This window comes from Sphaerodactylus townsendi, linkage group LG16, assembly GCF_021028975.2.
Source record: "Sphaerodactylus townsendi isolate TG3544 linkage group LG16, MPM_Stown_v2.3, whole genome shotgun sequence".
Taxonomy (NCBI): domain Eukaryota; kingdom Metazoa; phylum Chordata; class Lepidosauria; order Squamata; family Sphaerodactylidae; genus Sphaerodactylus; species Sphaerodactylus townsendi.
In genome coordinates this window covers 23681410-23695792 of record NC_059440.1, presented here as the reverse complement: position 1 = coordinate 23695792, position 14383 = coordinate 23681410, and the positions used below count along the sequence as shown (strand labels likewise).

The following is a 14383-nucleotide window of genomic DNA, read 5'->3' as shown; positions in this document are numbered from 1 at the left end:
TTGAGATTTTAAAATGTTTGTTGTTGTTTCATATACTGTTTTATTGGCTGTTGTAAATCGCAGTGAACAAATCAAATTGAATGAAGGAACGAATGAACGAACTGGCAGGGATTCTCCAGATTCTCAGGTTGAAACCTTTTATGTCCCCTACTGCATAATGCTCCTACCAGGAGATGTTGGGAGTTGAACCTGGGACTCTTTGCATGCCAAGCAGATGCTCAGTACTGAGCCACAGTCCCTCCCCATCCCATAGTGGGCAGCACACGGGCCTCACATTTTTTGGCAGTCTTGCCTGGTGCTAGTGAACTTCTGCAATTACCGTTTGTGTTTCCTTGCCTTTTGTGTCCAAGACTGCCTTCTTCCCAGCACATGCCTCAAGGCTTAGCTATGGCAACATATATCTTACAGGACATCCCGGCATGTTAGTTCTGAGCAGCTCAATGCCAAGTGGGCTGAACAAAGGCAAGCTTTGCCTTAGAATCACTGGCTGCTATTGCTGGCATCAAGCTGGGGGAGGGAGGGGTCTCGTGGGCAGTCAAGTGAATGAGGCTGAAGCCATGCAAATGTTGTCTGCTGAAACATATGAGCTGGGTGAAGAAGAGCATAGCATAGCATCTAGAGCAGAGGAGTCAAACTCATGGCCCTCCAGATGTTATGGACTACAGTTCCCATCAGCCCCTGCCTGCATGATGCTGGCAAGGGATGATGGGAGCTGTAGTCCATAACATCTGGAGGGCCGCGAGTTTGACACCTATGATCTGGAGGGTCGGGTCGGCATCTGCCAAGGTTGCATACCAATCAACTGCAAAATCACAAACTATACCCAAACCAATAGGTTCATTTTTAACATCTATTCAGAGAGAATTTCCACCATCGCAGATTAATGTCCCATGGATAAAATTCACATAAATAAACACAAAATTCTGAACAATATGTCTGTTCATCTTTTGGTATCCAGACATCTCATTAAGGTTTACAGCGACTTATATGCAATTCAATCATTCTTGTTCTCACAAGTTCATAATCTTCTTCCAAACCAAAAAAAACAAAAAACCCTGGAGATGTGCCCGTTGCATGTTCACTTCAGGATCAGATTCTCCAATAAGTTCTTAGGCCGTTTCTGCATGGCCAGAGACAGCAGCTTTCCACCGGCTTAAATGAAGCCGGTGGAGCGTCGGGACTGTTTACACGGTCCCAGGCGGGCATTCCTGACTCCGTTGCTGCCCACAGGGGCGGCTCTGCACAGACCTGCCCAGGGTGTGTGCAAGGGAGTTAACTTGCCTTCCTGTGCAGCTCTAGGTGGCTGGAAAGACATGCCCATGCTGCCCTCTGGGGGTCAGAGCGCAGCATGGGCGTGTCTTTCCAGCCGCCCAGAGCTGTACAGGCAGGCAAGGTAAGCCCCTCACACACACAGAAGGGGCCAACAGCAGCACCCTCACGCCGATGCGGTTCACATCGTGCCGGCACAAAAAAGCCACTTTCGAAAAACCTAACTCGAGGAACAAAGTTTGGAAGTGGCATCTTCGCGCCGCTTGAGTGGGCCCAGCACAGCGCTGCTGCAATGCAGCAGCACCTGCTGTGCGAACAGCGCCCCAGGGACAGTGTTCTTACCGTCCCTAGGGCACTGTTTTCTGCCTGCGCAGAAACAGCCTTAATGTTTGAATCTTGAATCCTTTCTTGTTCTTAATTGCAAACCAAAGCTCTGCCCTGATTTTGCAGTCCAGGTTTGGAAGACGAATGTAAACCGAAGTTTCGCACAGCTGAGTGGCCAAACTCCAATTTGCCCTCAGCCAGAGATCACAAATTGACTCTAACTACAGGTTTTGAAAGTAAGAGTTGCCCAAACTTGTGATGTTACGTCTGGGCCCTTGCTGTTGTAGCCATGCACAGTTACACTGTGGTAGTTCTGGTTCAAATCTGTGCATTGTTAACGCATCTCACACAGTGTTTCTCGCTTTTCGACAGTTTGCTGGGACTTTGTCAGACGGTTTGGGGAAGACGATGGACAATCGGCATCAGACAGAGCGAGAGTATATCCGATACCACGCTGCCACGAGCGGGGAACACCTCGTGGCTGGCATCCAAGGATTAGCTCACGGTAACAAGTTAACCGAAAAGCTGTGGAAAGGGGATATCAAGTCTTTAGTGGTGCAGCTGTATATTGTAGTGCTTCTAAAGAGCCACTATTTGCAGTTGACAGGAATGGGAAAGACCCCTTAGAGCAGTGGTTCTCAACCTTCCTAGTGCCATGACCCTTTAATACAGTTCCTCATGTTGTGGTGACCCCCAACCATAAAATTGGTATATATAAAATATAAAAAGACCGTTTTCTGATGGTCTTAGGCGACCCTTGTGAAAGGGTCATTCGATCCCCAAAGGGGTCGCGACCCGCAGGTTGAGAACCGCTGCCTTAGAGCAAGTTGAGCCACTGAACGTTTTGTCCAATAGGCATCATCGGTGGGTTGACCAGCGTGATCACTTCGACTGTAGAAGGTGTGAAAACCGAAGGGGGCGTCAGCGGCTTCATCTCTGGCTTCGGGAAAGGATTAGTCGGGACCGTAACCAAACCAGTGGCGGGCGCCCTGGATTTTGCTTCTGAAACGGCTCAAGCCGTGAGAGACACAGCCACTCTGACTGGCCCCAGGTTAGTTAAACCTTTACATGTGTTTGTGTTTAAATATGTGGATTCAGTCCGATGAAGCTTTTCCCATTCTTTTTGCAACTGCAGATTAATATCATCGCAAATTTAGAATGTCTTTCCTGTGCCGTGGATTTTACTCAAACAGGGCAAGATTCCCCTTTGCTCAAGATCTTCCTTGACTCAAACTGAGCAAGATCTCCCTTAGAATCTTTAGAAGTCGCTAGAGATGTTGCTCCCTTCGCCTCATCTGCATGATAGTCTTTCTGCTGGTATTTGTTTCCTTTTGTTTCGATGAGTGGTTTGGAACAGTACAAAAATGCTGTTCCAAATATAATTTCTTTTTGGCTTGGGTTGCGTCATCTGTACTCTACGTGTGCCGAGCCACGAATCCTTCAGGAGGCTAAAATGCACAGGAGTAAGACCTTACAGAGTTTCTGCTGCTGCAGGTGGTTAAGATACTGGTAGGTGGGGAAGGGAACGGCTCAAACAGATGTTCCCAAGCCTTCTGCTATAATTCCCGGTATCCAGTCAAACCATTGTGACTTGCTTCTGTTCTGTGCACCACGTGGTTTGCGGTGGAAACACCAGCTCTGAAAAATCCAACATGGTGACCCGTATCCTGAGAATCCCATCTTCCTTTCTGTTAAAACACTTTACTGGCACCCTAAGCATGCTGGGAAAAGTCTCAGAACTCAGATGGGACTGGACAGGCCTACCCCCCAGCTGCTAGAGGAGGCAAGAATCCAGTGCCTTTACAGGTTAAAGGTCTTCATGTTGGGACTTCTCAGTGAGCCGTATTGTAGCTTGAGAGAATGGGCTCGTATTGTCAGTATCAGAATTTCTTGGTTTGTTTGTTCATTTGTTTGATTGGGTTTTTTTGAAAGAGAGTGCGAGAGGCGAAGAAATGTCTTCAAATATATAAATATGCCTGCCAATCCATCCAGTTCATCATCATTGCAGTGACTTGCGGCAGCTTCCCAAGATCCCAGAACGGAGAATAGCCTTTTGAAATGCGTATCGCCCAAGATCCTTTTTAACTGGAGTTTTTGGGGACAGCTACAAGCCTGTTGCGAATCTCTGCGATCTTCCTTGCCCGAAAGGTTGAAATTTTTCACAAATGCGAATCTCGTATAAATCAGTGAAGGGTTGAATTTGTTAGGGGACATAGTCAACACAGCATTTTATAATGCTCAGTTTTCAGAGACGAATTTCCATAGTTATGGCTTTGCATCTGTGAACACTTGGCTGGATTCTGTCTCACAGTTGCTCTGCCTCATGGTTACTGTAGGCTTGGATTCTCATGAATGAAATCTATTGGAGCTTCTGAAACGTAAATCTTTGTGGCAGAGATCAGGGGACTCCTACCATCCAGTCTCTTCCACTTCTGGTTCTGAGGGGGAGGTTCATCAAATTGTAGGTTGTCCAAGGCTACTGGTATCATGCAAGCCAGTGATGTTGCTTATGGGTACCTTTTTGCTCTCAGTCATTTCTCTGACCACCATGAAGAGACTGTAAGGATCTTCAGGAACTCTGTAACAGGGAAATGGAGTGATGCTCAGGTTTTATGCTTTCTCTTGTTGCAAATGTTTGCTGCTTTGTATCTGGACCGGGCAGAGGGGGTGGGGGGGCTGGTCCATCACTTGCTTTTGGCCTGACCTGGATATTTGTAATCTTTTTTTTTAATCAAAGCCTGTTTCATTCTTCAGGGCCCCTTGTTCTCAAAATGCAAATTCAGGCAGCCAACCCTTGTGCCTTGTAGTCGACCCACGCGGTCAGCGTAAGAACGAGACGAGACGCGGAGATAACATCTGGTGGAGATCGCCAGCAGCGGTGGAGACCGAGGTCTCAGGAGCCTCCTAGCGAAGTCTCCCGCCTGCCGGTTCCCGGTAGCACCTTTTATTGTTATCCCATTGGGGAAGTGTAGGAGGGAGGGACCGGGCCGAGTTCGAGAGGCGGGGAGAATTAGTCGGCGATCATCATGTGATGCATGATCTCATCTGGCTACGTCTTGGAGAGGGAGCCGCATTGCCTGGAGCCTAATCCTCACCTGGGGGGGCAAGACCATTGTCCACTGCGCCTCGATGATTGAGTCAGACAGTTCATGACCCGTGACTCATGGGGGATGAGGGGAGTAGGGAGTCGCGATGCGCACGGCAAAGGCCGCAGGGTCCGGGTTGATGCGTCCTAACGCGTTCTACTCACGGTACCGTTGGGGAATTGACGGTAGTGCACTACTACATTCTCCTCCTTTTACATTTTAGAAAAAAAGGGGACGGACCAGAATGCTAAGGGGCCGATTTAAAGGGGACGCTTGTCTCCCTCCGCCCCGTTTGGTCAAGTTGACCAAGCTGCTTGTGTAACATTAGAACGGATTGAGGCTATGCGGTAGGGGAAATTCGAGGGCTTCTTACACACGCATTAGCAGGCAATAACAAATCCAAAACAAGATCCGATAATAAGGCACACAATTAAACCAATGCAGAGCTGTACAATAGCCACTCAGCCCTATCTCTCCCGACAGCTGTAGCTCCAGAGAGGGCTGACCACCAATAAAGTGTAAAACATCATACTTCCAGATTAGATACAACCTCTTGCAGCGCTCTACGTGACTTTCATGTGGAAATCAACTGGGAATTATCCAGAAAGGTGGAAACAACACATATTATGTACATTCTCACAACCTTGGTGGTGTGTAACAGCAACAAAGTAATCAATAGCTGCACGATTGTCTAGGGAATTGAAAGCTTTGACGAAGTTCCTGCTGCTTTCGAGGAGGCCAAGAGGCCCAGAGCGGTGGAGGTGGAGTTGATGGACTTCTCGCCAAGGGGCACAGGCCAGCCGGCCAATAGTCTCTTAGTGACAGGTGGCAGAAGCGCAGTCCGGGGGACTCCCACACTAGGGAAGGATTCTGAGGGGAAGAGACGAACTCTGCTGCTTGAGGAGAGGATCACCGCGTCGCTCTCGACAGGAGGGGTCGAAAGGCAGAAGGCGAGCTGGCGGCGGGCGTCCGGAGGCTCCCGGGGTGGAGCCTGGGGAGTAGGGTCGGATGGTGAGGCTTACTGAGGCAACAAAGCAGTTCCTTGCAGAGAGTCGGGCCCGAGGAATATAATTGAAGCGTTCTTCCCCGCGAGGTCCAGAACCAGCCCCTGGGGAGCAGGATGTTTCGAACATGGGGGAAATGTCCTCCATTAATGCGTGCAGAAAAGTTCCAGTTGGCCGAGCCGGGCGAATGGGCCCGGGTCGGTTCCTTCAGCTTGGCTGCGCCCGGTGATCTGCGAAGAGGCGCAGGTGTTAGAATTACGTGGTTAAGCGACAGTCTCTTGGTGACCAAGAGAGAGCTCCCGGCCGGCAGAGGTTTCAATGGCGGCACAGGTCCCAGTGCGGCGGCTCATAAGAGTACCCTGATGGATGAGGCATTCATGGCAGAAGGGAGAAGCTTAGCCCAGACCTCCGCTTCTGCAGGAAGTCTCCGGGCGCTTTGCAGGCGAGGGAGCAGGCAGGGAGCTTAGCAGGCTCCCCCACTCCTGTAGGTACTAGCCCAGGCAGAAGAAGGGGATGAGAGGCGTTGGCAGCGGCAGCAAACTGCTCCCCAGATGTTGGCCATCTGCAAGCTTCGTCAGGGGTGGCCGATCGCATGCATCGGGCAGGAGGCAGCAAGAGCGGAAAAAAAAGGCAAAGGGCGGTGGCCGCCGAAGTTAAGGCGGTGATGATCGCAAAGAGAGGCCGCACAGAAGGTTCTCGGGTGTCTCCGGGGTGGATGCTTGCTGGCGCAGCAGCCTCTAGGAGCCTGGCTGGTGAGGTCGCCTTGGCGTCTCCCCAGGTCATTCGGTGCTTTGGGCATGGCCGAGCGCGACGTTCCTGTTGAGATCGCTGGGGCCCGGGATCCTCTAGAGAGATCGCCCATCTCCATCTCCGGGATGGGGAGTTGGTTTCCTCCTGGCGCCATTCCATGGGTTGGCCTGTCATGGCCCGGGCTAATCGGAGTCCACGGGAACCTGTAGGAAGAAGGGACTGGAACACACACCCCTTTCCCCAGGTTGCGAATGAGCCGAATCCCGCCAGAGAGCTCCAGTTCTAGAGCCCGGATAGGCGGGAGATGGCGGGATCGAAGTTGAGTGTTTAGATTTAATATGGGAGGGAAGAAGGCTTGTTTTGGCGGCCTGTGAAGGAGTTGCTTTTAATGCAACCCTCCTGGGGAGCCGCCCTACACTCCTCGCTTCTTTTAGTTGTTTGACAGGGAGGGCAGGAGAGTAAGCGACCCTGAGTGGGAATTGAGAAACGGTTCAGAAGCGTCATCAGAAGTGCTGCCAAGGCTTAGGGTCCGAGCCTCGAGCGGGGATGTCAGGCGGGTCCTGGGGGATTGTGGGTATGCATGCTTAATCAGCAACACAAAGGGGGCTTTGGGAGAAAGCACCTTTTTGGGGGATGGGTGCATCGAGGGGAATTAAAGCAATCCGGCAATTAGAGGCAAATCCTGCTCGCACACACAAAGGAAAAAAGAAAGGGGGGGTTTCCTTTGCAAGGGAGTTGCAATCTTCTACCGTGACCTTGGTGCAGGCTAATCCAGGAAGCTGGATGGTGCTAAATTTTGCTGATCGAGATTATCTTCGAGGTTTGCCGTCACCGCTGTGACCATTCTCATAAGGGCTGCAGACTCGGGCCGAAGCGTGGTAAACACCACCCACCCAAATCATGAGAGGATTCTGTGTTTGCAGCAACCCCCTTCAGTAGGTATTAGGGGCATAATGGCGGCAGCCCCTTTTTTAAACTGGGGCCTGTCACTGACAAGTGCTCTAAACGTATCCAGGGCGGGCCCAGATTTACCTAATCCAGGAAGGGCCAGTCAGCCAATTGGCCACTCCCGCTTTACTGGTCGAAAAAACAGAAGAGGAGAAGAGGAGGGAGAGGGAAACAGTTTTTCCGCGAAATTAGAAAGTAATTTCTTCGGAGGAACCAGATTGGGATCGGCTTGATCTGTGGCGGCTTTTACCCGTCCCAGACCAGAGTCGTTTTGACTCTGACTCCAGCGAGGTCCCTTCCCAGAGATTGACATGGATGTCACTAAAATAATGGGAGCGGACTGTGAGCTGCCGCTCAGCCGAAATCCTGGGCTGTTATGGACCGCGGAGCCGGGCTGGATGCTCTGGCCGTCGCCGGTTTGTCTCCCCACCCCCCCAGATATGCGGGCAAGCCCTCGGGTCGGGTTACTGGTGGGGCCACTGCGGCTGCCCTGATGGCGGTGTAACATCAGCCGGTGTCCACCGAGGCCCTTGAACTTACATCCTTCTATGGCGAAGCTCTGGAGAATATGGGCCGGAGCTCCCGAGAAGGCGTCTCCACGCTATCGGCGCAGTAGGTGTAGAGCTACGCCATGTTAGCTGCTGGGGAGCTTCGTAGGCCTTATTGGGTGACGGGCATGGAGCAGCGCATGGGGCAAGAAAGAATCAGCTGATGGCGCCCAGCTGGCTCCGCGGGCAGCTCCTGTGGGATGTTTGTCCAGACCTGGAGATGGATGGGTCCCTTTAGTGCGTGGGAAGTCGATCACTTCGGGGCGGCTTGAACAGTCCCTGTTCAGCGTGCGGAGGCCTTTAAGGCAGCACCAGCCCAATAGTCGGCCCGGTCCAGGGAAGTGGGCACAAATCATAATTGGCTGGGGCTGACCAGAACCTGCGTGGGGGAACTTGAAGGGAGATGGGCTGGGTGCATGCCAGCCGAAGATGCCACGCAGAGGGGGGTGGTTTTGGCAGGGGCCTTGGCGCTTTGGGTCTGCTCTAGTACTCTCCTCCTTGGTCCTGGGCCAGGGGAGGCAGCCCGGAGGAGTTTCCCATCACCGGGCAGTCATTTCTCCCAATGGAAGCCCTTCTGGCAAGCGTGGGCACCGGTTTTTTAGGTGGCCTTCTCCTCCTGGGAGGGACCCTCCTCCGCGCTCGGGGTTGTAGGCCCCCCCACCGGGCTGCCTACACCCTCTCGAGGAGTGTCCCGAGTCTGCCTTGCAGTTAAAGCAGTCATCCTGAGACTGGGCCTTTCTCCCCGCCGGGTGGAAGAGCAAGCGCGAGCGAGGAGGCTTCTTAGCGGGCGGAGGACCCGATGTCCGGCAAGCCTTTAAGCATGTCGGCCAGTTCAGGATTTTTGCCCAGGCCCGTGATTGCTCTCCATGCATCTCGGGTGGAAGCCGCTCTCTTCTATGCAGGCGCATGAGGAGCCTTCGTTTTGGGCCTCCTCGCCATCTACCTGCCTCTTGAGCTTCCTGGAGCCTGTTCACAAATTCGCATAGCCAGGGCTCTTGGGGTTTTGGCCGAATGGAGGAGAAACTCACTGCGGTTGGCCTGGCCGCATTGGGGACTTTGACAAATGCCTTATAGATGCACTCCAGAGGCGACACGTAAGGGTGGCCTCAGAGCAGGGCACAATCTGATGATGCGCTGGGATTGGCAAAAGCATGTCGAAACCATAGAGCTGAAGCCGGCCCAGTGTAGAAAGGCGCCGCCAGAGGTGGCACTGCTCTGTTTGAAGCACTGCTGGCCTGAGAATCCCACTTTCCCAGACCCGCACAAATTGTGCAGGGCTCAGGAGCATCGCTAAAGGTGGTCTTCCAGTCATCTGGAACCATTAGGCTGGTTCCTTCGCGATGGCCCCTCCAGCATGCCTCTCACACATGGGGCTGAAGCGGACTCCGGTACGCCCCGCATGTGCTTCTATGGAGCTCGGCAAGGATGTTATATAGTTTAGGAGTGGCTGTACTCGACAACCCCAGCCTGATGACGCCACCCTCCCCCTCAGTATCTGTATGAAGTGGGACGGGGCACAATGCAAAGAATATCGGCATCGTCTTCCTGGCCAGGGTTTCTTTTCTTCTGCAGATCGTGGCCCTAATACGTTCTCGCGAGTTTTTCTGAAACCAGCGCCATTACGCGGCGTAGCTTGACGGAGGTGCAGTGGCTTCGGAAAATGAAGGCGTGAGCAATAGGAGGCGGCTGAGCAGCAAGGGAGAGTTTGAAAATAGGGTGAAGAAGAGCGAGGGGGCAGAAGGAGGACGAGGCGCCCAATTTGAGTGGATAGAGAAAATCTCGGAAGGTTGGAAATTGAAGGTGAAAGATGTCGAAGGAGAGGCTGACCGCACACTACCTACAGCAAGGGAGCCAGAGGAGTCTTGTGCAGGCTGATGGCTCGACAAAACATTGTTCTCCACTGCGATCAGTAGCAGCGGTGCACATCGGTAGCGCCGCTGAAATTTCTGTCGTGAAGAAGTCGCCTCGGATGTTTTCCCAGTCCTTAAAGATTCAATGTCCCCCTCTGGGTACCATGGACACTGAGCTTCAATCTTCCTCAACCAGTTTGGCGCAGCTCCCTTCTCTTTATCGGGGACCCTGCCGCATTTCCGTTTGCTAACGCTTTCCAGTTCGATCCAACGGTGATGCTTGTCATAAGCCCTGCTTTTGCAAGCTCCCCATACTCACCGGTGTTCCGTCCGGACGAGAGTGTCCTAGGGATCGCAGTCCCTGGATCGCGCCGATCCAGAGGACGAAGCGATACCGAACGGTGGTCCCTGGACAGCGCTCGATCCAGCCGGACTTCGTATCCAGCTGCCCCTTCCCAGGCGACGGTGAGCAGGGGTGGAGGTTCGAGGGATTCCCGGTTTCCCTGCACCAGCTTGTATGGCTCCACTCCACGCCGGGTCAAAAGCGTAAGAACGCAGGACGCAGACGCCGAGATAACATCTGGTGGAGATCGCCAGCAGCTGAGACCGAGGTCCGCGGTTCTAGCGAAGCTCCTGCCTGCCGGGTTCCTGGCACCTTTTATTGCTATCCTATTGGGGGGGCGGTAGGAGGGAGGACCGGGAGTTCCGGGAGAGCCGGGAGAGTCGAGGAGATCATCATGTGATGCATGATCTCTACATCTGGCTACGTCGTGCGGAGAGGAGCGTCTGGCGTCTACATGCCTGAGCTCCAATCACCTGGGGCAAGACCATTGTCCCTAAGCTTCCGATTGATTGAAGGCTTACAGTTCATGACCCGCGGACTCCATGGGGGGGGATGAGGAGTGGGGGTGCGATGCGACCGGCAAGGCTGCAGGTCCGTTGGCGTCCCAACGTTCTACTACGGCACTGCTGGGTCGGCAGTGCACTACTACAGTGCCTGATGGTCAGAACTTGTGCCTGATGGTCAGAACTTGTGCCTGATGGTCAGAACTTGGTGATTTTGGTGATTTTACCTGATGGTCAGAACTTGTGCCTGATGGTCAGAATTTGGTGATTTTGCTTCCTGATAATTTCTTGCCTTTTCTGCTCAGCCCTGATGTGCTGGGAAACACATCCATGCTTGTAATGGTATATCATGCAGTGGGACCTGCCTATTCGAAGTGTGAAATTCCCATGGTGAACTTGGTGATTTTGCCTGATGGTCAGAACTTGTGCCTGATGGTCAGAACTTGGTGATTTTGCTTCCTGATAGTTTCTTGCCTTTTCTGCTCAGCCCTGATGTGCTGGGAAACACATCCATGCTTGTAATGGTATATCATGCAGTGGGACCTGCCTATTCAAAGTGTGAAATTCCCATGGCCTCTGTAAAGGAACAGTGAATGCTGGCCCTGGAGGGCACCTTAAAATCCTTTTTTATGTCCACTCTGGCTAGAGAATTGCAGTCCTTTTATGCCTTGTACTTTCCCTGTCGCTGGGAGCTACAACCCGCCCCCCCCCCAACCCACCCCAAAGCACAGGCGGAAAACAAAACCCGTTGCTGTAAATGTCTTTTCCTTCTGTTGGCTGAACTCTAAATACTCCCTAGCACTCAAAAGCCCAGAACAATCCATTTCTCATTCTAGTGTGACTTATGTAAGGCTCTTACCAGAACATGAGAAATGAAAGAAATCAATTTCTTTCCCCCCTTTGAATAGTTACGCGGGCGCATGAGTCACTTTCTGTTTGACTCTTGGATGCACACCTCCTAGTCCTGGTAGATTTGTTTTGCTGGAACGGGAGCGTTCCCCTCTTGCCATTTTGGCACCGGAGCACCGCGATGGGTTTTGTGGAACGCAGTCAAATGAAAATCTTGAACAGACAGAAAGCTGGGGAAATAGAGAAACTTTTTTTTTTCAAAAACACGTGTGTTTTTTCTGCACTCCTTTCACAGAGCCTTTTGGATTGCAGGGTGGGGAGGGCCCTGAAACCCAAGTCCCCAATCCACTTCTTCAGAGCAACTATAAAAAATGAAAGTTCAAAGAGCTGTTCTTTTAATTAATGTCCTTTCATCCTTTGGCAAGGCAGTGTGAAAAGCCTGGTCTATAGGAAGATGCTGGCTCTCCAAAGAGTGTTGGGGAGACTGGGGTGGGGAGGGGGGAGCATGCCTCTAAAGATGCCAGCTGTAGATGCGGGCGAAACATTAGGGCCTCAGCCACACAGCCCAGAAAATCCTCAACCGCCAGTTGATTCCAGCCGTGAAAGCCTTCGACAATACATTGAACTAAAATTACAGGGTCACCACTGCCACGCCCCAGAGCAAATGTTCACCTGCAGTAGAAAGGGGAAGGTTCTGCATTATTAGCCCAAGGCTGATGAGACTGCAATGACCCTTCTGTCAACTGGAGACAGAGATGAGACCTCAAGCCTTCAAAGGTGGAACCAGCAGAGCATTTACCCGCTTAACTTCCGAGATCTAACTAAATAAGACCATGCAGCTGCCTTTCCCCTTTTCACCACTTACAAAGGTGCAATTACTTCCTCTCTTAACAGAGAAGTGAAGTAGGGACCGATTCAGCCTTTCTCTAAATGCACTCTTCCTGTTCCCCTCCCAATGCCATCGTCCGCACATTAGCGCTACAATTAGTTTTTCTAATAAATCTCAGAAATCCTGCCCTGCCTGTTCGCCCTACGCCAAAATCTGTTCGCCTCTGCCTGTTAGCGAGAAATGCCATAAAGCAAATCATCCCCTCCCTGGCCTTTGTGAAAAGGAGGCAACATCGCGGATGCTACCAGTGTGCAAACAGGAAGGTTCCGACTGGTTCAGGAAGCCTCTTAAAAACTGTGTGGCCAAGGTCGGGGACAGACCGGGGACACGAACTCGCGCTGAACCGTCCTGTCTTCAGCAGGTAATGGGAGCATTGTTGTCAGTATAGCAAGCAGTTTGCTTCTGGGTTCAAGCAGAGTTCAGCCAAGAACTCCTCGTCGCAACAAAACCTGCCCCTTGATCCAGAGGTTTTGATGAGGGGCAGGGCAAAACCTGTGCACACGCACGGGCCCGCACCTGTCAAAGGCACAATTCCTGTGCCATTGGCACAGAAAACAAGGGGCTGCTATTTATCCCCGGCGCTGCAAGGACAAAAGCCGAGGGCCAGTGCCCAGTTGCTCTTTTGTCATTATTGAGCTGTTTTTAAGGCTCAAGAGCTTGTTTGAGGAAGACAGTTGGCCATCGAGCAGACGAGTGTCCCGGTGCATTTGAAAGGCAGAAGAAGGGCAGGTGTTTCTTTGATTACAAGGAAATCGTGTCGCCTTTCTCCATGCCCGCTTTGGCACTTCAGGCAACTTTGCAACACAGCAGTTGTGGGTTCTTCAGGCTGGTCTGAACTCGTGGCCTCCGTGGTTCACTTTTCCGGTTCCTCTTGTTTTCCCCTTTTATGTTTGATCTCCAGTCGACTCTGAAGCATTGGCTTGTACTGTGCAAACGGGTCATCTCAGTACACGAGATAATTCTAGCGTGTTCCTTTGCATACACGCCTCCTCTTTTCTTCCCCTTCCACCCCATCTCGCACTACCCTTGAGTATTAAGAAATTCTGCCCCCGCCTTCTCCAGCTGACACAAATAAGCCAACACCTCTTGCTTCCCCCCCCCCACCCCCGATTTCTGTCTCCATTAGTCGGTAAGGCTTCTCTTCTGAAATATTATATCCTGTATGTTAACAGCACAGATTTGGTGCGTTTCACTGGCGAAAACTGACAATGCCGGATGTATTCAGTGAAGGCTGAAAACTTAAGGTGCTAGGGAATACACCAGTGGTCACCTATGGTTTTTAAATGCATCTGTCCAAAGAGCCGTTGTGCAGCAATGGAGCTACACTGTGTGCTTGGAAGCTTCCAGGTTCAGTCTTTGCCATCTCCTGTGAAAGGATGTAGGGTGGGAGCCACTGAGAGAGGCTGTTCACGCCCCGAAGACCAGGAGGAGAAGGAGGAGAAGAAGAGTTTCGATTTATACTCCACCTTTCTCTCCCATAAGGAGACTCAATGTGGATTACAAGCTCCTTTCCCTTCCTCTCCCCACAACAGACACCTTGTGAGGCAGGTGGGGCTGAGAGAGGTCCCAAGAACTGTGACTAGCCCAGGGTCACCCAGCAGGAATGTAGGAGTGCGGAAACACGTCTGGTTCACCAGATAAGCCTCTGCCACTCAGGTGGAGGAGTGGGAAATCAAACCCGGTTCTCCAGATTAGAATCCACCTGCTCTTAACCACTACACCATGCTGGTTCTGACACCATTCAGTTTTGGCAGTGCTGGGCTAGATGGGCCCAGCAGTATGACTTGGAATAGGTGACTTTATGAGTTTGAAAACGGATCAGTCCAGAGCAAACCAGAAAGAACTGGGTTTGGATCCCTCACTCATTCCTGAAGTTCACTTAGTGGTCTCGTGCCCCTCACTCTTTCTCAGCCTGACCTACCAGAATGGGTCACCGTGAGGCTAGAATAGGACGAAGGGGTTGTTGCTATGTGCCACCTTGTGCTCTTCAGAAGCTATTGACGCAGCTAATAAGCAAAAC

The 14383-nt window shown here is 51.9% G+C and overlaps 1 protein-coding gene across 1 annotated transcript in view; it reads left to right on the top strand.

The window, feature by feature from the left end:
- Positions 1-14383, top strand: part of VPS13D (vacuolar protein sorting 13 homolog D) — a 121340-nt gene that overhangs the window by 90604 nt on the left and 16353 nt on the right. The window contains 2 exon segments of the mRNA XM_048518838.1: positions 1966-2098; positions 2449-2644. Of these exon segments, the coding sequence (XP_048374795.1) occupies positions 1966-2098; positions 2449-2644 (329 nt within the window).